This window comes from Piliocolobus tephrosceles, chromosome 13 (assembly GCF_002776525.5).
Source record: "Piliocolobus tephrosceles isolate RC106 chromosome 13, ASM277652v3, whole genome shotgun sequence".
Taxonomy (NCBI): domain Eukaryota; kingdom Metazoa; phylum Chordata; class Mammalia; order Primates; family Cercopithecidae; genus Piliocolobus; species Piliocolobus tephrosceles.
The window spans coordinates 8,724,103-8,748,252 of record NC_045446.1 but is presented as its reverse complement, the minus strand read 5'-3'; the positions used below and the strand labels follow the sequence as shown (position 1 = coordinate 8,748,252).

The window sequence follows — 24,150 nt, the reverse complement described above, 5'->3', positions numbered from 1 at the left end:
TCCCACGGGCCGGAGGGGCGGGGCCTCGCGCGCCGCGCTTCCTCCCGCCTCGGCTTCCGCGTAGCTTCCCGGTCGGCTGGGTCCTTAGCTGGAGCCAGAGTGCGGCCGGTGGCGGGCTTGGCGGCGGGGCCGGATTCCGGGCAGGAGCCTGGCCTCTCAGGTGGCGGGCTCTGTGTCCCTGCGAGGTGAGAGCACGGCGACGTCTGGCCTGGGCCTCTGTCCCCGGCTGGGGGTGCGCCTTGTCCTGCCTGGGCATCCCGGTAGACCTCCGTTCTTGACCGTAGCAACCCGCACGCCTCCCACCAGTGCCTGGTCTGCACTCTTGGCCCCTCCAGGCAGCGCCGCTCAACCTTGCGAACCCAGCCCGGGACCCCTTACCGTCCTCACTGAGAGCTTGAGGAGACCTCCAACCCCCCATCCCTGGCTCCCAGTAACTGCTGTTTCTCTTTGCCTTTGCAGATGGACGGGACAGAAGGCAGTACCGGGCAGCCCGGCCCCGCTGAGCGGTCCCACCGAAGTAGCGTGTCGTCCGTGGGAGCCCGAGGTGGGTCCCGCCCGCATCTCCTCTCTTCCACACCCTCCTGGGACCCTAGCCCTGGAGAAGTGGCACTGGCTTGTCTTCTTTTTCATTAAAGATAATTTATGTATCAACTAAGAAATAATAAGGTACAATCAGATGTGGAAAACTCACAGAAGTCAGAGGCTCTGTCACTAGGTTACTGGCCAGGTTGGGTCCTCGTGAATCTCACACTCATTTGTAAAATGAGCTTATTTAACATAGCTGTGAGATTCAAATGAGATTGTATGAATGAAAAGTGAGGTCTGATGTGGTTCACGCCTGTAATCCTGGAACTTTGGGAGGCCAAGGTGGGCAGACCACATGTGCCCAAGAGTTGGAGACCAGCCTGGGAACATAGACAGAAAAGTGACACATTCACTTTCTCTGTGTCCTTTCTTTGTGTTTGTTCGTTCGTTCTTTTCTTTCCTCTCTTTCTCTCTCTCTCTCTTTCCGAGTCTCGCTCTGTTGCCCAGGCTAGAGTGCGGTGGCGTGATCTTGGCTCACTGCAAGCTCTGCCTCCTGAGTAGCTGGGACTACAGGCACCCGCCACCACTCCCGGCTAATTTTTTGTATTTTTAGTAAAGATAGGGTTTCACCGTGTTAGCCAGGATGGTCTCGATCACCTGACCTCGTGATCTGCTGGCCTTGGCCTCCCACAGTGCTGGGATTACAGGTGTGAGCCACCGCACCCAGCTGTGTCATTTCTTTCTCCCAAATAGCCTTTTGAAAGCAGGGATCAGGCCGGGCGCAATAGCTCACGCCTGTAATCCCAGCACTTTGGGAGGCCGAGGCAGGCAGATCACTTGAAGTCGAGAGTTCAAGACCAGCCTGACCAACATGGAGAAACCCTGTCTCACCGGGCGCGGTGGCTCAAGCCTGTAATCCCAGCACTTTGGGAGGCCGAGACGGGCGGATCACGAGGTCAGGAGTTCGAGACCATCCTGGCTAACACGGTGAAACCCCGTCTCTACTAAAAAATACAAAAAGCTAGCCGGGCGAGGTGGCTGGTGCCTGTAGTCCCAGCTACTCGGGAGGCTGAGGCAGGAGAATGGCGTAAACCCGGGAGGCGGAGCTTGCAGTGAGCTGAGATCCGGCCACTGCACTCCAGCCCGGGCAACAGAGCGAGACTCCGTCTCAAAAAAAAAAAAGAAACCCTGTCTCTACTTAAAATGCAAAATTAGCTGGGCATGGTGGCGCATGCCTGAAATCCCAGCTACTCAGGAGGCTGAGGCAGGAGAATCGCTTGAACCCGAGAGGCGGAGGTTGTGGTGAGCTGAGATCGCACCATTGCACTCCAGCCTGGGCAACAAGAGTGAAACTCCATCATCTCAAAAAAAAAAAAAAAAAGAAAGCAGGGATCATGATCTTCACTTGATAGGGAGGAAACTGAGCCCTAGGGAGGTTAAGTCGCAGGCAGGCCATGGAAGCTCTCCAGGTGATCACGTACTGCAGCTTCCAGTGCCTCAGTTCTCCTTGCCTGTGAAGTGGATCTGAACCTGGAAGATTCTTGCCTGTGAAGTGGAACTTCCTCCTGGAAGTGATTTTTTGATCTCTGAGAGTAGCTGCTGGAGCATAACAGACTGGGGTCCAAGAAGCACCTTCCCTTGTGTAGACGAGAAACCGTGCCCTTCCACACACTCTTGGAGGGAGGAGTATTAGCTCTACTTTTACAGATGAGGCAACTGACACTTAAATTGACTCGCCGAAGTTGGCCAGCGACCAGGCAAGGATGGGAACCTGAGGATGTCGGCCCCAAAGCTCGGTGTTCCTTCACCTTGCCTGCAGTCCCGCCTGCAGTCCCAGGGTTGGGCATTTGAATCTGGTTGCTCTTCTAGGTGTCTCCGTTTGGCTCTGGAACCCACCAGTTGTCACAGGGAACTCAGCTATTTGGGCTGTTCTTCCCTAGGCTGCTTCAGGCTGACCCGAAAGACCCAATATTGACTCCTGAGGCTTAAAGAGTCCTAAGACTTGAAGAGTCCTAAGGAAGCTGAGAACTTGCTTTAACCTGAGTGACCTAAGGAATCCTCTCTTCCCATCTTAGCCTGAGTCAGAGAGAGACTTGCCTAAGGACAGCAGTGGGTTACCAGCTCTCGCTCCTGCCAGTCAGACAGACTAACTGCCATAGCCTCAGGATGGTTTCAGCCTCTCTGTGCCGTAGTTTCACATCTGTGGAATGTTCTTGTTCAGGGCAGAAGAACAGCTGAATCCTTGGGGCAGCTATGGCGGTGAGGGGCAGGTTTGCAATGGCCAGGCTTAATTTGAATCTTGGGGGATTGGGGTGGGGCTGGTCTCTGGGCAGGAGTTACTGGGTTTCTGGGTGGTTTGAGGGTGTCAAGGAAGCACTAATAGACAGGAGCCATAATAGGGTCTTTTGGGGCTGCTGGGGCTCTGCCTCTGGCGTGGACTCTGTCTCACGAGTGTAGCCCTGGTCACCCCTGAGGGGTGTAGGTTGGGGGCTCCAGCCCCAGTGGGTGGTAGAGGGTACCTGGTTGGCCTGGCCTGGTTGTGCCAGGCAGAGGCCTCAGCTGAGCCTGCCTGGCCTCCATCACAGCGGCTGACGTGCTGGTATACCTGGCGGATGACACGGTGGTGCCCCTGGCTGTGGAGAACCTACCCTCGCTCAGTGCCCATGAGCTGCACCGCGCCGTCCGCGAGGTCCTGCAGCTCCCGGACATTGCCCTGGATGTCTTCGCGCTCTGGCTGGTCTCCCCTCTGCTGGGTAAGGCTTGGCAGTGAGAAGCCCAGGCTGGAGGGTTGGAAGAGCACCGACCAGTACAGGAGGGAGGGGGCAGTGTTTGGAGCCGCTGGCCACTGCATGTGGGGGAAGGTGGGACTTGGGTTTATCCTGAGCTGTCCACTCATCTAAGCACCTAGAGCCCTGAGAAGGCCCCCGCTCCTGGCCCTGCTGTCTGTCTTTCTGCGGGTGGGGGAGGAGTGGCCACGCCTGCCCCCCAGGTCTTCCACCTGGAAGAGCAGTCACTGGTGGTCTGGGAACGGTACTGCAGGAGGGAGGGAGGAAGGGGGCCTTGTCTGCCGAGCATAACCTTTGCCACAACCTGGGTGGTGTTTGGGAGCCTTGATTTCACCTTATCCTCAGGCCCAGGCCAGTCTTGCAGATGAAGTTGTGGTTAAGGTGATGAGACCACTGTGTGGCAGGAGCAAGACAGATTCAGGCCTGAGTGGCTTCCCGGTCGGCCTCTTTGAACTGTTTCTGTTCCTTGGGGACAGGGAGGAGAGGGGACATGGCCCAGGAAGTTGGCCTCTCTGACCCTGAGGCTCTTAGTGAGGGTGGGAAGAGTAGAGACTTGACTTCTCTGGGAGGGGGGCCTCCAGCCCTGCCTGGCTGGCCTCGTGACCGCCCACATCCTGCCCTTTCAGGCTGAGATTGCCAGATGGAGGGACTTGGGGGCAGTGGCTCTCTAGACCCTCAGCCCGGGGTCCCTCAGTGAACAGGGTCTCTGAGCCTGCTGGTTCGCACAGGAGGGGGTCAAGGAAGAGGCTGCCCCATGTCGTTGTTTAGCAAATCGGTGCCATGGCCAGGCGAGTTTTCTTAGCTTACACATTCACTTCGTTGCAGAGGAACACAGGCAAGAAGCGGGTGATCAGTCCCAGGACAGCCTGGGTCAGGCCCAAGGGGCCCCCAGCAGTTATGGCTTCTGAGGTTGCTGGTGGGGGGAGAGGGAACATTTGGCACCCCCGTTCCCCACCCTTATCCTTCGCTCCATCCCCTCCCCTCTGCCAGTAGGAGCTTCCTGCTCAGCTGCTGCTGGGAGGTTCTCGCCCACCCTCTTCCTGCTGCCCCGGCTCCTCGGCCACCCCATGGCCAGCCCAGTCACCTCTCCTTCACCTTCAGGCCTCGGGTCAGGACTGTGGGCCCCTTGGTTTGTGTCTGAAAGCTAGGGGTACAGTCCTGCATGGGTTGGCCCCTGTCCTGCCTCCAGAAGCTCCCAGAGCCTGCTGGGCAGCCTGCCTCCTCCTCTCACCTCCTCCGTCCCCGCTCCCTCCTCACCACATTCCCGCTGTCCCACAGCCGGAGGCTGGAACTAACATGAATGGGCTGCTTTGTTGCCCAGCCCACGCAGGAGGATGGTGGCAGAAGACCCCGGCACAAAGTCAGCACCCACTCTGTTCCCAGGCTGGGTTCAGGGAGGTTGAAAAGCCACTTCAGCTGTGACTTGGGCCTCCCAGAACCCTTGCCCCCCTGCCCCCACACTCCTGATGGGGTGAACCAGTGACAGATGCTCCAGGGCCGTGAGTGCCCTGCAAGGGCAGGGAGGGGCGCCGTCTTCTGGAGCTGCCCTTCGTGCCGGATGTTTTGGCAGGACTTAGCCTTCTCAATGCCATTGTCGCTCTGCATGGAACAGGGCTCCAGGGACCTTCCGCCCCATTTAGATAACAGCCTCCAGGCAGGAAGGCCCCATCTGGAAGCCTCTGGGACTGCACTGAAGACAGGAAGGAGTCTTTTGAGCTGCTGGGGCTTGGGGTTAAGGCTGGTCAGGGCTGGGCTGTAGACAGCAGGAAGGGCATCCTTGTCTCCAGGGTGTCCCTGGGCCCCATCTAGTCAGTTACTGCGCTCGTTCCACGAGGACGTGCAAAGCCTCTCTCAGGCTACGTGGTATTCTAGATGCTGGGAATACAGGAGGGAAGGCACTGGTGGAACTTAACTTTATTTTATTTATTTATTTTTTATTTTTTATTTTTTTGAGACAGAGTCTCACTCTGTTGCCCAGGTTGGAGTGCAGTGGTGCAATCCTGGCTCACTCAACCTCCGCCTCTTGGGTTCAAGCTATTCTCCTGCCTCAGCCTCCCGAGTAGCTGGGATTACAAGCAAGTGACACCACGCCTGGCTAATTTTTGTATTTTTAGTGGAGACGGGGTTTTGCCATGTTGACCAGGCTGGTCTCGAACTCCTGACCTCAAGTGATCCACCCGCCTCAGCCTCCCAAAGTGCTGGGATTACAGGCATGAGCCACCGCGCCCAACCACCATTGGAACTTTAGGGCCTAAAGTCTGGTGAAGGGAGGTTTAGGAAGCAGAGCTCTGCTCCTAGTTTAGCCACTGGCCCCATGTGGCCTCAGGCATTGTGCCTTCCCGAGCTTCAGTTTCCCCGCTGTAAAGTGGGTGATCTCTGTGTCCTCCAACCCTGACATCCTTTGAGTTTCCAGACAGAGAGAGCATGAGGACTCCATGAGGGGTGTTGATGGAGCCCTTTCACCCAGTCAATAGGGAGGTGACTATTGGGGGTAAATAAATGATGTTTCACTACTGGAGGTGGTGACATGGGTGGGGCCCAGGGTTTAGGTCGTAAAGGAGGGCTGTGGAGCCTCTGGGAAATCTGGACTAGAAATGATGGGACGAGAAAGGGCTGCAGAGGCTGGATGCAGGGGTGGGTGGAAGGGCTGTGGGCAGGGGGGCCCAAATGGAGGCTGTGACTGCTCTTCCAGGTGGAAGGCCCAGATAGCCCAAAGAGCAGAGACAAGGACCCCTGGCCTCAGGTCGGCAGGAGAGGCGATCGGCCATCAGTGGGGACCGCGGAAGGGTAGAGCGGGGAGATGTGGATCAGGCAGGGCTCAGGAGGCTTGGAGCAAGCGCTGGCTCCTGTACCCGGGTGACAGACATCCCCGTACATCTCTGGATGAACTTGGAAGTGGCCTCACACCTCTCGAAGGCAGAGACCCCCATGGCCACTGTTTTTTGGTGGGTGCTGGTGTGTGAACTGAAAGGCTTTATCCCTCCTGGCCTGAGGCACTGAGTTCTGGGTCCAGGGCAGTGGTGGCATGGGGCAGCCTGGAGTTTGAGGGGCTGGACTGGTGCACTTGGTCATTCTGCCAACCCCTGGTGAGGTCACTGCGCCCCAGGGATACAGCGGTGGACAAGTCCACAGCCCTGTGGGTGGCAGCAGCAGGGAATGTCAGGTAGTGATCAGTCTGTGAAGGCAAACAGATGTGGCACCATCAGGGTGATGGCAAATTTTGAGGAGGGGCTGCCTTAGTAGTTAGGGGTCCAGGGAAGGCGGCCCTTGAACTAAGACCTCAGTCAGCCGCAGGAGGATCTGGGACAAAGGAGTCCAGGAAGAGAGGAACAGCAGGTGCAGAGGCCTTGGCACAAGCAAGCTGGGGATGGCTTGAGATTCTAGTCAGAAGATTTAAGAAGGCCAGGGTGGCAGGAGCAGCGCGAGAGAGGCAGTGAGAGGAGATAAGGTGGGAGGGCCAGGCAGGAGCTGGGTTGCGGGTGGGCCACAGGTGCAGAGCTTGCAGGATGGAAGGTCAGCTAGAGCTCCTTGGAGGTGGGGGTGGCTCTGCCAGGGGGAGGGCAAGGCAGCCCCTTGGGCCTCTGGGCCCCAGTTGCCAATTTCAGGTTCTGCTTCCTGATGGCATTGCGGGTTCCTTTGTGCCCTAGCGCCTTCCTTTGGCCACAGTTTCCAGCTTCAGCTTGCCCCGGGGCTGCAGTGAACAGGTAGTGGCTGGCTGTGCCTGCAGCCAGACCCTTGTTGCTTGCTGTGTGACTTTGGACAAGGAACTTGACCTCTCAGGCTCATTTGCTCCATGGGTGAAATGGGGGATAGGGTTATTGCAGAGTAAATGGCTCTGGACCCTTGGCACCTGCTCAGTTACTATTGGTTGTGACTGTCGTCATGCTGTGCAGTGTGATAGGTGGGAGGGCAGCTGCTGGACTGGCCGGAGGCTGCATGGGCCGCTCCCCATCTCGTCCTGCAGAGGTGCAGCTGAAACCCAAGCACCAGCCCTACAAGCTGGGACGCCAGTGGCCGGAGCTGCTGCTGCGCTTCACCAGCGCCCCGGACGACGACGTGGCCATGGGTCAGTGCTGCTGCCTGTCTGTCCTTGCCTCGGGACCACCTGAGTCTGCAGCTCTGGCTCCCAGCCCAGCCAGGGTCCTGCCAGCAAGGAGCTGCCCTGACTGAGGGGCAGGGCCTGCGTCTCCCCCAGGCTCCGACAGCCACCACTGGCAGGGGAGGAAGGGGTCCCTGAGAGAAGCCCCGGTGGGGGGTGGGCTGGGAGCTGCTGGGGCACGTTGGGATGAGCTGCGCACTCCACCCTCTGCACAGCCCTCCGGTTTTCTCAGCTGTGGTTGGTGGCCGGGGCCTGGGCCAGTCAGGGGAGAGGGGAGGGCTGAGCAGAATGGGGATGCCTGGCAGTGACCTAGCCTGTCTCCCCAGATGAGCCTTTCCTGCAGTTCCGAAGGAACGTATTCTTCCCAAAGCGGCGGGAGCTCCAGGTGAGGCAGGAGCCTTGGTGGCCCCACGAGGTCCGGACCCTTGTGCCCAGCCTCCTTGTCCCTAGACCCCTGGACATTCGCACCTTGCCCCAGCCCAGCTGAGCGGCTCTCCCTGCCCCAGCCCAGCTGAGCGGCTCTCCCTGCCACACCTGCCTGCAGATCCACGATGAGGAGGTCCTGCGGCTGCTCTATGAGGAGGCCAAGGGCAACGTGCTGGCCGCGCGGTACCCGTGCGACGTGGAGGACTGCGAGGCTCTGGGCGCCCTGGTGTGCCGCGTCCAGCTCGGGCCCTACCAGCCCGGCCAGCCGGCAGCCTGCACCCTGAGGTGAGGGCCTGTGTGACCTGTGGCGGGGGCGCTGGGTGGGGGAGTTTGTCCTTGGAATCGAACTTACAAGCAGTCTTCGGTCTCGTAAGGTGGGGGCAGGGTCCTGGAGTCAGGGGGCCTCAGCCCTGCATGCTCACTCTGGCCCTAGGCAGTTGCTCTGCCCCTCAGCCTCCTTTTCCTCACCTGCCCTGGGCGGGAGCCTCAGGTGAAGTGAAGTCGGGGAGAAGAATCTGGAGCCCTGCCTCCGGCCAAGGTCAGAGGAGCTGGGCTTTTGGAGTCACAGCCAGAGACCAACCAAATACTGACCCTTTGTCACCAGTAACAGGCCAGCTTAGTTCCAGACTCCTGGGATGTTCCCCAGGCAGTCAGCACGCTGGTTGTCCACCTCCCAGCCCTCTCTCCAAGAGCCGAGCTCTCTGCTGTGTAAATTAGCCGGGCCTTGGGTGGCGAGGATTGAGTCTGCCCTGCCAAAGCCCAGGCCAGTCTCTGGTCTTCGTGGAGGATTATCCTGAGGTTTAGAAATAATTCCAGTGAAGGGGCTGGGCGTGGTGGCTCACGCCTATAATCCCAACATTTTGGGAGGCCAAGGCAGGTAAATCGCTTAACGTCAGGAGTACGAGACCAACCTGGCCAACATGGTGAAACCCCATCTCTACTAAAAACAAGTAGCTGGGTGTGGTGGCCTGCACCTGTAATCCCAGCTGTTCGGGAGGCTGAGGCAGGAGAATCACTTGAACCCGGGAGGTGGAGGTTGCAGTGAGCCAAGAGTGTGTCAGTGCACTCCAGCCTGGGCGACAGAGTAAGACTCTGTCTTAAAAAAAAAAAAAAAAGAACTGAGCGCTCTGACTGCAGCTTATCTGATGGCCGGTCCACAGCCCACGCAGTACCCGCTGCCTGAGGTGGGGAATCAGCTGCGGTTATGCCAGGGCCTCTCCTGCTTCGTGTGTCGGGGGGACATGCCCTTTCTTTTGTGAGCCTGTGCTGGTTGTAGATTGGCGTTTTCACGTTTTTATCTGGCAGAACAAAGCATTAAGAGCATTAAAACCCCTGCACCGGTTTTGGTTATAAAAGTTCCACCATTTCAGAAATCCCAACAGTCCTGACTTGGTGGCACAGACGTTGCTCTGAAACCCTCCTGCTGCAGTCTGATTCCAGGCGGGTGGGGGCTCTTTGCTTGGCCTCCAGACCTTCCCTCAGCCTCTCGCCTTTGCTGTGAGCTGCAGACCTGGGCCCGCCTCCTGGGCCTCCGTCACTTGCCTGGCTGCCCTGTGTGTCTGTGTGCCCTTGCAGGTGGGGGCAGGGGGACCTCTGCAGTGCAGGGCACACTGCGGGCGCTCAGGGTGGTGGGTTCCTTCCTTTCTGGGGGCGAAGTCTGTCCCTTCAGCTGCTATGAGTTTCCTGGGTGGGTACCTGGTAGCCAACCAGGCAGGAGGCAGGAAAGGTTGGGAGACAGGACCAGGTCCCGTGGGGGACCCTGGTGCACATGGGGCTGCAGTGCAGAGGCTGCTGGCTAAGGCAGGACTGGTGGGAAGTGCAGCAATGGGGGGCCCGGGTTCCTGTTCCTGGCTGGAGATGCAGGCATCTGGAGCCGCAGGATGAGCCTTTGGCTTCAGACGGTGACCTCGGGTTGGATGGCCAGAGGGACAGCCCCAGGTGGGCCTCGGAGGGAGCCCCATCACAGTCCTAGGCCTGCACTTGGAGAGCTTGTCAGGTTTTAGGGCCAGGGGAGCTCACCCAGGACAGGTGGGGGCATCACCATCCCCACTCTACAGAGGAAGCAGGAGCAGGACAGGAGGTGCCTCTCACCAGCTGTACAGCTGCTCGTGGCAGAGGCAGGCCAGCCCTGGAGTCTGCCCTTCAGAGAGGGGCCAAGAACCGAACCCCCTTGTCTGGTGCCTGGGTCTCCTCCTGGGCTCCTTACCCAGCGTCTGATTTGGAAATAGATGTATGTCCGCTTCCTCCAGGCAGCCCTGCTTCCCCCGCCCTCCCCTGTGAGCCTGGCACCTCTAGTTGGGCTGCTAGCACCCATCTTCCTTCCTCCACAGGGAGAAGCTGGACTCCTTCCTCCCTGCCCACCTCTGTAAGCGGGGCCAGGGTCTCTTTGCTGCCCTCCGGGGCCGCGGGACCAGGGCCGGGCCGGGCGAGCAGGGCCTGCTGAACGCCTACCGCCAGGTGCAGGAGGTCGGCAGCGACGGCGGGTGCGAGGCCGCCCTGGGCACCCACTACCGTGCCTACCTCTTCAAGTGCCACGAGCTGCCCTTCTACGGGTGAGAGGCATAGCACCGCAGTTCCCCAACCCCCGCAGACTGTCCTTGGGCTTTGCTAGCACAGCTGCCAGTGAGCCCACTTCTGCCCCAGCTGAACTGTGTCCCCATGAAGTGGCGTCTTGTCCCGAGCACCTCAGGCCCCACCATCCCAAACTGGGCACCTGTCCTCCTCCCCTTTCCCCTGTCAGGGGCTGGGACCCTTTGGATGGGTCCTCTCCTCCTACCTGGCACAGTCACCTGGTCACTGGCCCGGCCGACCTCGCCTTCAGCCAGCTGTCTCTGTCACAGTTGGTGTCTAACAAACAGCTCTGTGCACCTACTGCACGCGCGCTCCCTGGGCACTGGAGGCCCCTCTGAGCCAGACACCATGCCCCTGCCTGGTGAAGCTGACGTTCTAGTGGAGACAGACAAGAACAGAGAAGTTGAGGAGAGCCTGTCAGTGGGCACAGGTGGCAGCCAGGAGACCAGAGGGTGGGATGTGGCTCGGGCCCTGTGGTCAGAACAGGTGAGATGGTCAGATGCAGGGCATCTGAGGGCAGAGTGACAGGATTTGCCAGATGGATGTGCAGTGGACGAAGCAAAGGAGAGGAGGCAGAGAGGACTGGCCTAAGCCCCTGGCAGATGGTTTCATCATCGGCTGAGCTGGGGGCGGTGCTGTGGAGCGGTCAGGGACGGTTTAGGAATGTGGTTGTTTTTGTTTTGAGACAGGGTCTTGCTCTGTCACTCAGGCTGGAGTGCAGTGGCACTATCATAGCTGATTGCAGGCTTGACCTCCGGGGCTCAAGCAAGCCTCCTGAGTAGCTGGGACCACAGGTGTGCACCACCATGCCTGGCTTTTGTTGTTGTTGTTGTTGTTGTTGTTGTTGTTGTTGAGATGGAGTATCGCTCTTGTTGCCCAGGCTGGAGTGCAATGTCATGATCTTGGCTCACTGCAGCCTCCGCCTCCCGGGTTCAAGGGATTCTCCTACCTCAGCCTCCCAAGTAGCAGGGACTACAGGCACGCACCACCACGCCTGGCTAATTTTTTTTTTTTTTTTTTTTGAGACGGAGTCTCACTGTCACCCAGGCTGGAGTGCAGTGGCCAGATCTCAGCTCACTGCAACCTCCGCCTCCCAGGTTCACGCCATTCTCCTGCCTCAGCCTCCCGAGTAGCTGGGACTATAGGCGCCCACCACGTCGCCTGGCTAGTTTTTTGTATTTTTTTTTTTAGTAGAGACGGGGTTTCACCGTGTTAGCCAGGATGGTCTCGATCTCCTGACCTTGTGATCTGCCCGTCTCGGCCTCCCAAAGTGCTGGGATTACAGGCTTGAGCCACCGCACCCGGCCCCTATGCCTGGCTAATTTTTGTATTTTTAGTAGAGATGGGGTTTCACCATGTTGGCCAGGCTGGCCTCGAACTCTTGACCTCAGGCGATCCGCCTGCCTCAGCCTCCCAAAGTGCTGGGAGCCACCACTCCCAGCCTAATTTTTGTATTTTGTGTAGAGATGGGGTTTTGCCTGTTGCCCAGACTGGTCTGGAACTCCTGGAGTCAAGTGATCCTCCTGCCTCAGCCTCCCACAGCACTGGGATTGCAGGCGTGAGCCACCGTGCCTGGCTGGGAGCTTGCTTTGGACATGTTGATTTTGAGATGCTTGTTAGACGCCCCACTGGCAACTTCGAGTGGGCATCTGGTGTCTAGTGCAGTCTGAACTGGAGCTCATATTTGGTGAATCCTATGCATATGGATGGCACCTGAAGCCTGGAGAGATGCTGGGAGGCAAGTGTGGGCCAGGTAAGAAGGGGCCCTGGGCCCCTAGCAAGGCAGGAGGGCTCCACCCGCAGTAGCTCCAAACGCACGTCCCGTTTGTCCTCCTGGCAGCCGGCGAGGTATGTGGGCTCCAGCCTGGTGGGCGAGCATGAGCAGGGATGGAGACAGTGTGACCAGCTGTCACAGCCCTGCTATAAAATGGGGTCAAGAAACAGGTCTTGTAGTGATTTTGAGGGGGAGGTGACAGCCCATGTGTGCTGACCGGCAGGTGGCCCTCTCCTGGCTGCTTCGGTTTCCTCAGTGAAATTGGAGGTCTGGCCATCAGCTGAGCCTGGGGGACAGAAGTCTTCCAGAGGAGTCTGGAGCGGACGGCCCTAGGAATTCAAGGTGGCCCGTGCTGGTCTCTGGCTCCGTCCCGTTGCGTGGAGAGAGCGGGGTTTAACTTGGGCTCTGGCTCAGTGGGTGGTGAGGGCAAGGGTGAACCCGAGGGACGGGAGAAGGCGAGCCTGCAGGAGGGACAGGTGGCAGCTCTTCTCAGTTTTGAGCCCTAGAGCCACTCTCCTCACCTCCTCGCGCTTCGCAGTCGGCCTCTGCTGCTGAAAGGTGTCTGCCCGGACAGTGGCCAGCAGGCTCTCCTGGCCGCCTGCCGCAGCCCTGGCCCCCGGACCAAGTGCCAGGCCCACATGACTGGCTTTGCTCCACGCCTGGGGCCACGCGCTTCCCTCCGCCTGCAGTGCCCACCCTTCTGTGTGCCATCACGCCCTTCTCCCTCCATACACTGCCAGCTCAGATGCTGCCTCCCCACGAAGCCTCCCCTTCATCCCACCTCCGTTTTTCCCTTCCCCAGAGCGGGTTTAGTCACCCAAACAGCAGAAGCTTCTCAGGGCCCAGGCTGGGGCCTCGAGCAGCCTCCCTCAGCATTTTTGGTGCCGGCCGGAGGCTGACCCCAGTCCCCTCCCTAGATGTGCCTTCTTCCACGGCGAGGTTGACAAGCCGGCCCAAGGCTTTTTGCACCGGGGTGGGCGCAAGCCAGTTTCTGTGGCCATCAGTCTGGAAGGCGTGCACGTCATCGACAACAGAGAGAAGGTACCGCCCCCAGCTCCTCCAGGGTGGAGAGGATGGGAGGGGGCTCCTGACTCAGGCATTCCTGGTTCCTCTGGGCCTGTGGGGGCCTGGGGGCAAGGTGGGTGGGCTGTCTGGGAGGGACCCTGCCTCCCTCAGATGTCTTTGTAGCCCCTGAGGGTGATTCTGGGTCCTCTTGCCCAACATGCTAGGCTGTGGCGTGGCCGGGGCCGGGGAGGCCGCAGCTGGGACTTCCACCCCTGAGTGGAGGGAGGGCAGCAGGGCCCTCTGTTCTGCCTGGCTGATGGCTAGAGAGCAGCCTGGTGCTCCAGAAGACCCCGTTGCTGGGGAGCCCTCTTGGGCTGACCATGTCTTCTTCTCCCTGCGTTTGGTGGCCAGCCCTGGGTAGAGGGCCGTGTCAGCAGCCAGCCCCGTGGGGCAGATTACCTGTCCCTGGGCAGAAATTCACCCCTAAGCCAGCAGAAGAGTTTTGACTGGCTTCTGGTTGTCCCAGAAGAGGGACCTCAGCCCCTCCTGCCATCTGTGCCCTGGGAGGCAGGGCCCAGCTCAGCCTCATGCTAGGTGCCCCTGCCCACCTCATAGAAGAGGCTCCCCTTCCCCACCTGCCTCCTCCCCCACGTGCATCCCCAGCTGTCAGGGGCTTGGCCTGCTGGTGGGACTGTTGTGGGAGAGGGGATCTCAGCCTCTGGACCGCAGCCCCCGGGAGCTCTGATGAAAGCTGAGGCTCTCTCCTTAGAGAAACACGCGAACAAATGTAGACTCAGCCTTGGAGAGGCACACGCCCTGGCCAGGTGTCCCCTCCTGGTGGTGTCTGAGTGGGATGGGGTGGGGAGCAGACCTCTGCCCAGGGGTCAAGCCTGGCTCTGTGTCTCCTGCTGGCCAGCACGTCCTGCTGGGCCTGCGCTTCCAGGAGCTGTCGTGGGACCACACCTCCCCGGAGGAGGAGGAGCCCATCCTGTGGCTGGAGTTCGATGGAGACAGCGAGGGCACGCCTGTCAACAAGCTCCTCAAGATCTACTCCAAGCAGGTAGCCCGGGTGGTGCCTGCACACGGGTGGGGAGGCCGGGCCCAGGTGCCCTGGGTCCCAGACGATTAGAGGCACCAGGCTGGCAGGGAAGGAGGTGAGAAGCTGCCTTGGGCCTGAGGATGAAAGCGGCCTGGGCACAAGGGGTGCCTTGACTCCTGCTGACCCAGAGCCGCCCTGGGAGGTCAGGAGGCCTGGTCTGCGGACTCCACGCCGGTGGCAGTGGCAGCTGTGGGTTCGGGCAGCTGTTTGTTGAGGGCTTGCCCAGTGCTTTGAGACCAGCCTGCACCCTCCCCTTCTGTCCCCAAGAGCAGTGCTGTTGTGACCCTGCTCACAGTCACCCACGGTGGGCGTGGAAGCGTTGGGCCTCTCCGAGCCTGTGTTTGATTTTCCCCTTCATTCGGCGTGTTTTACTCAGCACCAAGCACCTCTTCCACCCCAGCCTCCCTCCCCTGCCTGTTCCTCTCCCACTTGGGTCACATCCGAGGCCCCTCCCTGCCACAGGGCCCTTTCAGGACTGCTCCCACCCCGTCCTGCCTTCATCTCGGGTCTCTCTGGATCCTTCATCCCACACCTCTCCAGCTTCCTTTTGGTGCCCTTCCCCACCTTCACCCCTCCCTTCACAGCCAGACCCCACCCCTGTGCCTCCCATGCTGGGGGCTGCTCCTAGCCCCATGGGCCTCTGCTTTGCCACAGGAGGCCCCTCCCCCTTCTCAGCTTAACCACAAGCTCCTGGAAGCTTCTTTCCGCCCCCACCAGCCACCTCCTCCCCCAGCTTCCCCTGCTGCTCCCCATTTTCCTGGCCCCCATCGAGGGCTTTGAACTCCAAGATATTCAAGCTCATGGCTTTGAACTCCAAGATATTCTCATCTTTATGTTCAAAGTTCACAATTTTCTTTTCTTTTTTTTGAGATGGAGACTGGTTTATGCTTTTTGTTTCCTAAGAAATTTTGCAGGCCGGGCGCGGTGGCTCAAGCCTGTAATCCCAGCACTTTGGGAGGCCGAGGCGGGCGGATCACAAGGTCAGGAGATCGAGACCATCCTGGCTAACACGGTGAAACCCCGTCTCTACTAAAAAATACAAAACACTAGCCGGGCGAGGTGGCGGGCGCCTATAGTCCCAGCTACTCGGGAGGCTGAGGCAGGAGAATGGTGTGAACCCGGGAGGCGGAGCTTGCAGTGAGCTGAGATCTGGCCAGTGCACTCCAGCTCCAGCTTGGGTGACAGAGCAAGACTCCGTCTCAAAAAAAAAAAAAAAAAAAAAAAAGAAATTTTGCCTAACCCAAGACCACAAAGATTTTGTCACGTTTTCTTATGGAAGTTGTATAAATATAAGGCTACCAGCCATCCCAGTCAATATTTTACATCAGGTGTGATATACAGGTCAATGTTCATGTTCGTGTTTACAGATTCTCAATTGTTTCGGTGTCATTTGTTGAAAAGACATTGAATTGGCGGGCTCGGTGGATCATGCTTGTAATCCCAGAACTTTGGGAAGCCAAGGTGGGCGGATCTCTTTAGGCCAGGAGCTCAAGACCAGCCTGGCCAATATAGCGAAACCCCCGTCTCTACGAAAAATACGGAAAATTGGCCGGGTGTGGTGGCACACGCCTGTAATCCCAGCTACTACTTGGGAGACTGAAGCACGAGAATCACTTGAACCCGGGAGGTAGAGACTGTGGTAAGCTGAGATGGTACCACTGCACTCCAGCCTAGGCAACAGAGTGAGACTCGTCTCAAAAAAAAAAAAAAAAAGACGTTGAATTGCCCTGACCTTTTTGTTGAAAATCAATTGGCTGTGCGTATGTGGGTCTATTTCTGGATTCCCTCTTCTAAACCACTGATCTATGTGTGTCTTTCACTAATAATCACATGATATATTGAATTCTGAACCTTTATAATAAGTCTTGAAATCAGGTAGACTGATGTTCAGAACTTTGTTCTTTTCAAAATGGTTTCAGCTATTCCAGTTCCTTTGCATTTCCATAGAAGTTTTAGCATCAGCTTGTTGATTTCTAGGATGCTCCCCCATTCACCCCCCGAAAAAAGGCTGCCTCGAATTTTTATTGAGATTGCATTGATTACTTTGGAGGTAACTGACCTCTTAAGTCTTCCCTTCCATTTATTTCTGTATCTCCATTTATTTGTCTCTGATTTCTTTCATTAATATTTTATAGTTTTCAGCATACAAAGTTTCTATTTCTTTTGTTAGGTTTATCCCTGTTTTTTTTTCTTTCGGTGCTACTGTAAATGCCACTGTTTTTAATTTCAATTTCCAATTGATCATTTCCTTGTATAGAAATATAATTGTTTTTGTTTTTTTTGAAACACTCTCGTTCTGTCACCCAGGCTGGGGTGCAGTGGCGCAATCATAGCTCACTGCATCCTCAACCTCCTGGGCTCAAGCTATCATCCCAAGCCACAGGTGTGCACCACCGTGCCAGGCTAACTTTATTTTATTATATTTGTAGAGACAAGGTCTCACTATGTTGCCCAGGCTAATCTTGAATTCCTGGGCTGAAATGATTCTCCCACCTTGGCCTCCCAAAGTGCTGGGATTACAGGCGTGAGCCCCTGTGTCTGCCTGGGCCTTTTTTTTTTTTGAAACTGAGTCTCGCTCTGTCGCTCAGGCTGGAGTGCAATGGCACAATCTCAGCTCACTGCAACCTCCGCCTCCTAGGTTCGAGCGATTCTCTTACCTCAGCCTCCTGAGTAGCTGGGATTGCAGGAGCCTGACACCACGCCCAGCTAATTTTTGTATTTTTGTAGAGATGGGATTTCACCATGTTGGCCAGGCTGGTCTCAAACTCTTGACCTCAGGTGATCCACCTGCCTCAGCCTCCCAAAGTGCTGGAAGTACAGGCATGAGCCACGGCACCCGGCCTGGCCTGGGACTTTCTATGTGGACAGTTGTGTGGTCTGTGAGTGGAGAAAGCTGGGTCTCACTTTCCAATCTGTGCCTCTTGCTTGCCTTGCCTGACAGTGCCTCTGACCCCCAGTGTAGGATGGATAGCTGTGAGCAGGCGTCCCTGGCGCACCCAGCCTGAGAGAAAGCATTGTCTTTCACTGAATAAGTGGGATTTTGCTGTGAGTTCTTCAGAGATGTGCTTAATCAGGTTGAGGAAGTTCCTTTCTGACCGTGGCTTGCTGAGTTTTTTCTTGGACGGATGTTCAACGGAACTTCCTCTTTCAGCTGCGTTTGAACGGCAGGCTCCCTGAGCCTCAAAGGCATGTTGCTGTGCAGTTTTTGTTCTAGGGAACTTAGAAGGCTTCCCTGTTATGGTTGCAGCTCAGGACTCTGTCCCCACCAGCTGCCGTCCCCTCGCCAGCCCACTGCCCTTTGGCTGGTGGAGTCCACTCGGTGAGCAGAGGAGTGCAGGTGGACTGAGCTGAGGGCGGGGAGTGTGGAGAGTCCACCAGGCCTCTGCTCTTCCTTCTGGGCCAGGCAGCAGTGCCCCCCTCACCCACGCAGAGGGGTTGTAGCTGCCCTTAGAAAGGCAGGAGCTAGGCCAGTCTCCGCAGGGCCACTCCCAGCGTCTGACCCAGCCCCACCAGTCAGGAGCACAGGTGACCATTCCTGTCTACTTGGACTCACCTTATCCTAGGCCTGCAGCAGTGCCTGGCACGTGGGAGGCACTCAGGAAATACCTGTGCCCTGACAAAGGGGCACCACCCTCTTGATGCCCTCTGTCTGTGACTCCCTCAGACTCCTGAGGGCCCTGTCCTTGGTGCCCAGCTGTGCCTGCTGGTACCTGGCTGCTGTATCTTTTCTGTCAGTGTGCCTCATGCTTCACACCTGTTGAGTAGGAGTCACTTTTGAAGAATGTGCTGGCGGGGAGCCGCCCGCCCTGCCCCGTTGACATCTCGCCCCTTCCTCCTGGTGGCAGGTTTTCCTCCCAGCCAGCGCTCCCCGCCTCCCTGCCCCGTCTCCCTGCCCCGCCTCCCCACTCTTCCTCCTCCTTGCAGCAGCCCGGCTCCTTTCCCCCTCCCTCCCCACCTCTTCTGCCCACAGGGTCAGCCTTCCTGGGCTGTGCCTTCTGACTGGAATGTTCTTTCTTTCCCACCCGAACTCCCAGACCTGGGGACCCCTCCTCATCCACCAGGACTCACCTTCACAGTCATCCAAGTGGGACAGCTCCCCTGCCTCCCCACTCCCTCCCTCCTGAGCGATGTGTGTCCCCTCCCCTGCTTCCCCAGCTAGAGAGCAGAGCTCATTTCAGACTCAGCAACAGGCATGGAAGGGGGGTCTGGCCAGGCGTCACACTGCCCCCTCCTCCCCAGGCTGAACTGATGAGCAGCCTCATTGAGTACTGCATTGAACTGAGCCAAGTGGCGGAGCCCGCAGGCCCCCAGGACAGTGCGTCGGGCCCGCCCTCGGACCCCAGCTCCTCACCGGCTCCTGTTCAGCGCCCCAAGCTGCGGAGGCAGGGCAGCGTGGTGTCCAGCCGGATCCAGCATCTCTCCACCATCGACTACGTGGAGGACGGTGAGCAGCCCTTTTGTGCACACGCACACACAAACACACATGCACATGCCAGGGGCCGTTCCTGAGGACAGGCATTGCAGAGCAGCTCCAGACCCAGTGTGAGCTGGCCTCCATCTCAGGACCCAGCTGAGAGCAGGGCGAGCCTGGGCCTTGGCCATAGTGCCTTTCCTGTCCCTTCTCACTGCTGCGCCACAGACGTGTTCTGCAGCATTGTCCAGGATGTGATCCGGGAAACTACTCAGCATCTGTTATTAAAGTGTTGAGTAGGCAGGGCACGGTGGCTCACGCCTGTAATCCCAGCACTTTGGGGGGCCGAGGCGGGAGGATCACCTGAGGTCAGGAGTTCAAGACCAGGCTGGCCAACATGGTTAAACCCTGTCGCTTCTAAAAATACAAAAAAGTTAGCGAGGTGTGTGACGGGCACCTGTAATTCCAGCTACTTGGGAGGCTGAAGCAGGAAAAACGCTTGAACCCGGGAGGCAGAGGTTGCCGTGAGCTGAGATTGCATCTTTGCACTCCAGCCTGGGAGACAGGGCAAGACTCCGTCTCATTCATAAATAAATAAATAAATAAATAAATAAATAAAGCGTTGGGTAAATCACTGTTGTGACCACATCCTGGGGTGTTCAGTGCAGCTGGTAAAAATACAGTACCCAGGCAGGGCACAGTGGCTCACACCTGTAATCCCAGTACTTGGGAATACCCTGGCCAGGCACAGTGGCTCACGCCTGTAATCCTAGCATTTTGGGAGGCCAAAGCGAGCGGATCACCTGAGGTCGGTAGTTCGAGACCAGCCTGACCAACATGGCGAAACCTCATCTCTACTAAAAATACAAAATTAGCTGGGCGTGGTGGTCAGCGCCTGTATTCCCAGCTACTTGGGAGGCTGAAGCAGGAGAATCGCTTGAACCCAGGAGGCAGAGGTTGCGGTGAGCCAAGATCACGCCACTACACTCCAGCCTGGGCAACAAGAACGAAACTCTGTCTCAAAAAATAAATAAATAAATAAATAGGCCAGGCGCGGTGGCTCGTGCCTGTAATCCCAGCACTTTGGGAGGCTGAGGCAGGCAGATGATGAGGTCAGGAGATCGAGACCATCCTGGCTAACATGGTGAAACCCCGTCTCTACTGAAAATACAAAAAAGTAGCCAGGTGTGGTGGTAGGTGCCTGTAGTCCCAGCTACTCAGGAGGCTGAGGCAGGAGAATCACGTGAACCTGGGAGGCAGAGCTTGCAGTGAGCCGAGATTGCGCCACTGCACTCCAGCCTGGGCCACAGAGCGAGACTCTGTCTCAAAAAAAAACAACAACAACAACAAAAAAAATTAGCCGGATATGGTGGTGGGCGCCTGTAGTACCAGCTACTCAGGAGAATGGCGTGAACCCAGGAGGTGGAGCTTGCAGGGAGCTGCAATCACGCCACTGCACTCCAGGCTGGGCAACAGTGCAAGACTCTGTCTCAAAAGAAAAACAGAAATGAGTAACAGGACAGCATGTGCGCAGCCACGCGCATGAGGCGGCAGGGCCCAGCTGTGGCCGTCAGCGGCTGTAGCTTTGACTTTTTCTTTGTACTTCTTGGAGCATGTAAATCTTTTACACGTCTTGTAATTTTTAGAATAATTGTTTTTTCTTTTTTTTTGGAGGCGGAGTTTCACTCTTGCCCAGGCTGGAGTGCAGTCGCGTGATCTCGGCTTACCGCAGCCTCCACCTCACAGGTTCCAGCAATTCTGCTGCCTCAGCCTCCCGAATATCTGGGATTATAGGCAGGCACCACCATGCCCAGCTAATTTTGTACTTTTAGTAGAGATGGTGTTTCTCCATGTTGGTCAGGCTAGTCTCGAACTCCTGACCTCAGGTGATCTGCCCACCTCGGCCTCCCAAAGTGCTGGGATTACAGGTGTGAGCCACCGCGCCTGGCCCTAGAATAAGTTTTATAATCAGAAAAAGCAAACTTTTTCTACAGTGTAATTTGGATCACTGTGTGGCATTCCTTAGCATGGTTTTAGCACGCTCATTTTCACCCAGTCCTCTGCTTGTGGGCATTACGGTTTTTAGCGTTCAGCAATTCTAAACAGTACATCTACAGCAAAGTCTTTCCTTAGAATCTGAACTGTTTCCTCAGGATACATTCCCCTAGAAATGGCCTTGCTGTTGTAAAGGTGTGCAGATTTTTCTTTTAAACAGGGTTTCACTCTGGTGCCCAGGCTGGAGTGCAATGGCCTAGTCAAGGCTCATTGCAGCCTCTGCCTCCTGTGTGCTCAAGCAATCCTCCTTCTGCAGTCTCCTGAGTAGGTGGGACTACAGGCATGAGCCACTACTCCCGGCTGATTTTTAAATTCTTTGTCAAGACAGCATCTCACTATGTTGCCCAGGCTGGTCTCAGACTCCTGGGATCAAATGATCCTCCCACCTCGGCCTCCCAAAGTGCTAGGATTACAGATGTGAGCACCATGCCTGGGCAATATGCTGATTTTGAAGAGGCTTTTCATACCTGCCACCTTCCAGAGAGGTTGTACCCAGGTGTACCCTCTGTAGCAGAGAAGATGGCGTCTGCCTCCTATGCCCTCACCCACAATGAGTGTAATCATTCCAAGCCAAAGGGAACTTGTCTGGGCTGGTGTTTGAACACAGTGACATTGGAAATTTTTTTTTTTTTTTGAGACAGTCTCACTTTGTCGCCCAGGCTTGAGTACAATAGCGCGATCTCGGCCCACTGCAAACTCCGCCTCCCGGGTTCAAGCGATTCTCCCTGCCTCAGCCTCCCGAGTAGCGGGGATTGCAGGCGCCTGCCACCATGCCCGGCTAATTTTTGTATTTTCAGTAGAGACAGGGTTCCACCATGTTGGCCAGGCTGGTCTCGAACTCCTGACCTCAGGTGAGCCACCGCGCCTGACCGATTGCAAATTTTTACATGCTTGATCGTATTTAGATTTCCTTCCTGAATTACTGATGATTTCTTTTGCTCATTTTTCTTCTGTTGCTTGACTTTTTAAAATTAACATCTTGGCCAGGTGAGATGGCTATAATCCCAATACTTTGGGAGGCCGAGGCAGGCAAATTGCTTGAGTCTAGCAGTCCAAGACCAGCCTGTGCAACAAAGCAAGACCCCATCTCTATTTAAAAGATTAGCAGGGCATGGTGGCACACGCCTGAAGTCCCAGCTAATTGGGAGGCTGAGATGGGAGGATCACCTGAGCCAGAAGGGTTAAGGCTTCAGTGAGTTATGCTCACAACACTGCAGTCCAGCCTGGGTGACAGTGAGACCCTGTCTTAAAAAAAAAAAAAAATTATTATTAACGTCTTGGCCAGGCACGGTGGCTCACACCTGTAATCTCAGTACTTTGGGAGACAGAGATAGGAGGCTCACCTGAGCCCAGGAGTTCGAGACCAGCCTGGGCAATCGAGCAAGACCCTGTCTCTACACAAACTAGAAAAACATTAGCCATGGCTCACACCTGTAGTCCCAGCTACTGGGGATGCTGAAGTGGGAGGATCAGTTGGGCTTAGGAGGTAAGACTGCAGTGAGCCATGATTGTAACATTGTACTCCAGCCTGAGCAACACAGCCTGTCTCAAAAAAAAAAAAAAAAAAAAAAAAAAAACCACAAAGGTGGGACATGGTGGCTCATACCTGTAATCCCAGCACCTTGGGAGGCCAAGGCAGGTGGATCATGAGGTCAGGAGTTTGAGACCAGCCTGGCCAATATGGTGAAACTCCATCTCTACTAAAAATACTAAATTAGCCAGTGGCCCTGTCACACTTGTAATCCCAGCACTTTGGGAGGCCCAGGCGGGTGGATCATGAGGTCAAGAGATCAAGACCATCCTGGCCAGCATGGTGAAACCCCATCTCTACTAAAAATACAAAAATTAGGCCGGGCGCGGTGGCTGAAGCCTGTAATCCTAGCACTTTGGGAGGCCGAGACGGGCGGATCACAAGGTCAGGAGATCGAGACCATCCTGGCTAACCCGGTGAAACCCTGTCTCTACTAAAAAAATACAAAAAACTAGCCGGGCAAGGTGGCGAGCGCCTATAGTCCCAGCTACTTGGGAGGCTGAGGCAGGAGAATGGCGTGAACCCGAAAGGCGGAGCTTACAGTGAGCTGAGATCCTGCCACTGCACTCCAGTTTGGGCGACAGAGCGAGACTCTGTCTCAAAAAAAAAAAAAAAAAAAAATTAGTGTGCGTAGTGGTGTGCATCTGTAGTCCCAGCTGCTCAGGAGGCCGAGGCAGGAGAATCGCTTGAACCTGGGAGGCGGAGGTTGCAGTGAGCTGAGATCGCGCCACTGCACTCCAGCCTGGGTGACAGAGCAAGACTCCGTCTCAAAACAAAACAAAAAACAAAAACTAACATCTTACAGCAATATGGTACTTTTGTTTTAATTAATGACCCGGTATTGCTATTATTAGCCAAAGTCAGATTTCCGTAGTGTTTTCCAGACGTCCCTCTGTGCCAGGATCCCACCAGGACCCCACACTGCATTAGCTGTTGTGTCTCCCCAGGCTTCTCTTGGCTATGAAGACCCTCCTTGTTTGTGATGACCTTAGGTCGGCAGTGTTAGGGAGTGCTGCTCAGGTATACTGTAGCATGCTGAGGGGAGCTGAGACTCGGATGAGGAGAGCTCAGTCTGACCAGGCTCTGGAAGGAGCCATCATGCTGGAGCCAGAACCCGGCTTCCTGGGCCTGAGCCCCCTCACACAGGGACAGCACCTCTGCTCAGTGCACCCTCCCGTTCCCTTGCAGGCAAGGGGATCAGGCGAGTGAAGCCGAAGCGCACCACGTCCTTCTTCAGCCGGCAGCTGTCCTTGGGCCAGGGGAGCTACACCGTGGTGCAACCCAGCGACAGCCTGGAGCAGGGCTGATGACGCCGCACCCGGCAGGAGGAGGGCAACTGGGGGCCCTGGCCCGGCACTGTCCTCCTGAGGGGCAGGGGCTGGCTGCAGCAGTCTCATGGGTCATGCACATGGGGTGGGCTGCCTCAGCAGATTTCTCAGACCACAGAGAAGTGACCGGCCCCGGGCTGTGCAAAGCTGGCCAGGGCCTTCCGCGGGGCCCCCTGCAGCCTGCCCGCCCTTCCCCCAGACACTGGGCCCTGCTGCTATCTCAGGACCATCTGATCAAGCTGCAGCTGCCACCTTCACCTAGAAACATGCCTTTGTGCCCACCTCAAGATGGGCAGTGTCCCTGTTCCGAAGTACCCGGTGGCAGCTCCAGTGGCAGAGGACCAAGGATTGAGGTTTGGGACCTGAAGGTCCAGTGTGTGCCTTTGACCTCTTCCCTGAACTTGGATGACCAGTCCCCACCTTCCTCCTGCTAGTGCTCCACCCCGTACTTGGATGACCAGTCCCCACCTTCCTCCTGCTAGTGCTCCACCCCGTACTTGGATGACCAGTCCCCGCCTTCCTCCTGCTAGTGCTCCACCC

General features: G+C 56.8%; 1 protein-coding gene across 2 annotated transcripts; it reads left to right on the top strand.

Annotated features, from left to right (window-relative positions):
• FRMD8 (FERM domain containing 8) lies at positions 1-24,144 on the top strand. Of its 2 annotated transcripts, XM_023186486.2 has the most exons (11): positions 1-185; positions 460-544; positions 3,111-3,278; positions 7,276-7,377; positions 7,737-7,795; positions 7,955-8,121; positions 10,167-10,388; positions 13,099-13,222; positions 14,103-14,246; positions 18,525-18,729; positions 23,471-24,144. In XM_023186486.2, exons 2-11 carry the CDS (start codon positions 460-462, stop codon positions 23,587-23,589), a joined length of 1,395 nt encoding a protein of 464 aa, XP_023042254.1. In that variant the 5' UTR covers positions 1-185; the 3' UTR covers positions 23,590-24,144. The 2 variants fall into 2 exon arrangements, with proteins under 2 accessions (XP_023042254.1, XP_031789733.1); XM_031933873.1 differs by lacking the exon at positions 10,167-10,388.
• Positions 24,145-24,150: the final 6 nt, after the last annotated feature.

Excerpts from the sequence above, each read along its gene's own strand:
- FRMD8 (XM_023186486.2), top strand. The coding sequence starts at position 460 with ATGGACGGGACAGAAGGCAGTACCGGGCAGCCCGGCCCCGCTGAGCGG. Across the intron at positions 7,796-7,954 it reads CAAAGCGGCGGGAGCTCCAG|ATCCACGATGAGGAGGTCCT; the intron begins GTGAGGCAGGAG and ends ACCTGCCTGCAG. Across the intron at positions 13,223-14,102 it reads TCATCGACAACAGAGAGAAG|CACGTCCTGCTGGGCCTGCG; the intron begins GTACCGCCCCCA and ends CCTGCTGGCCAG.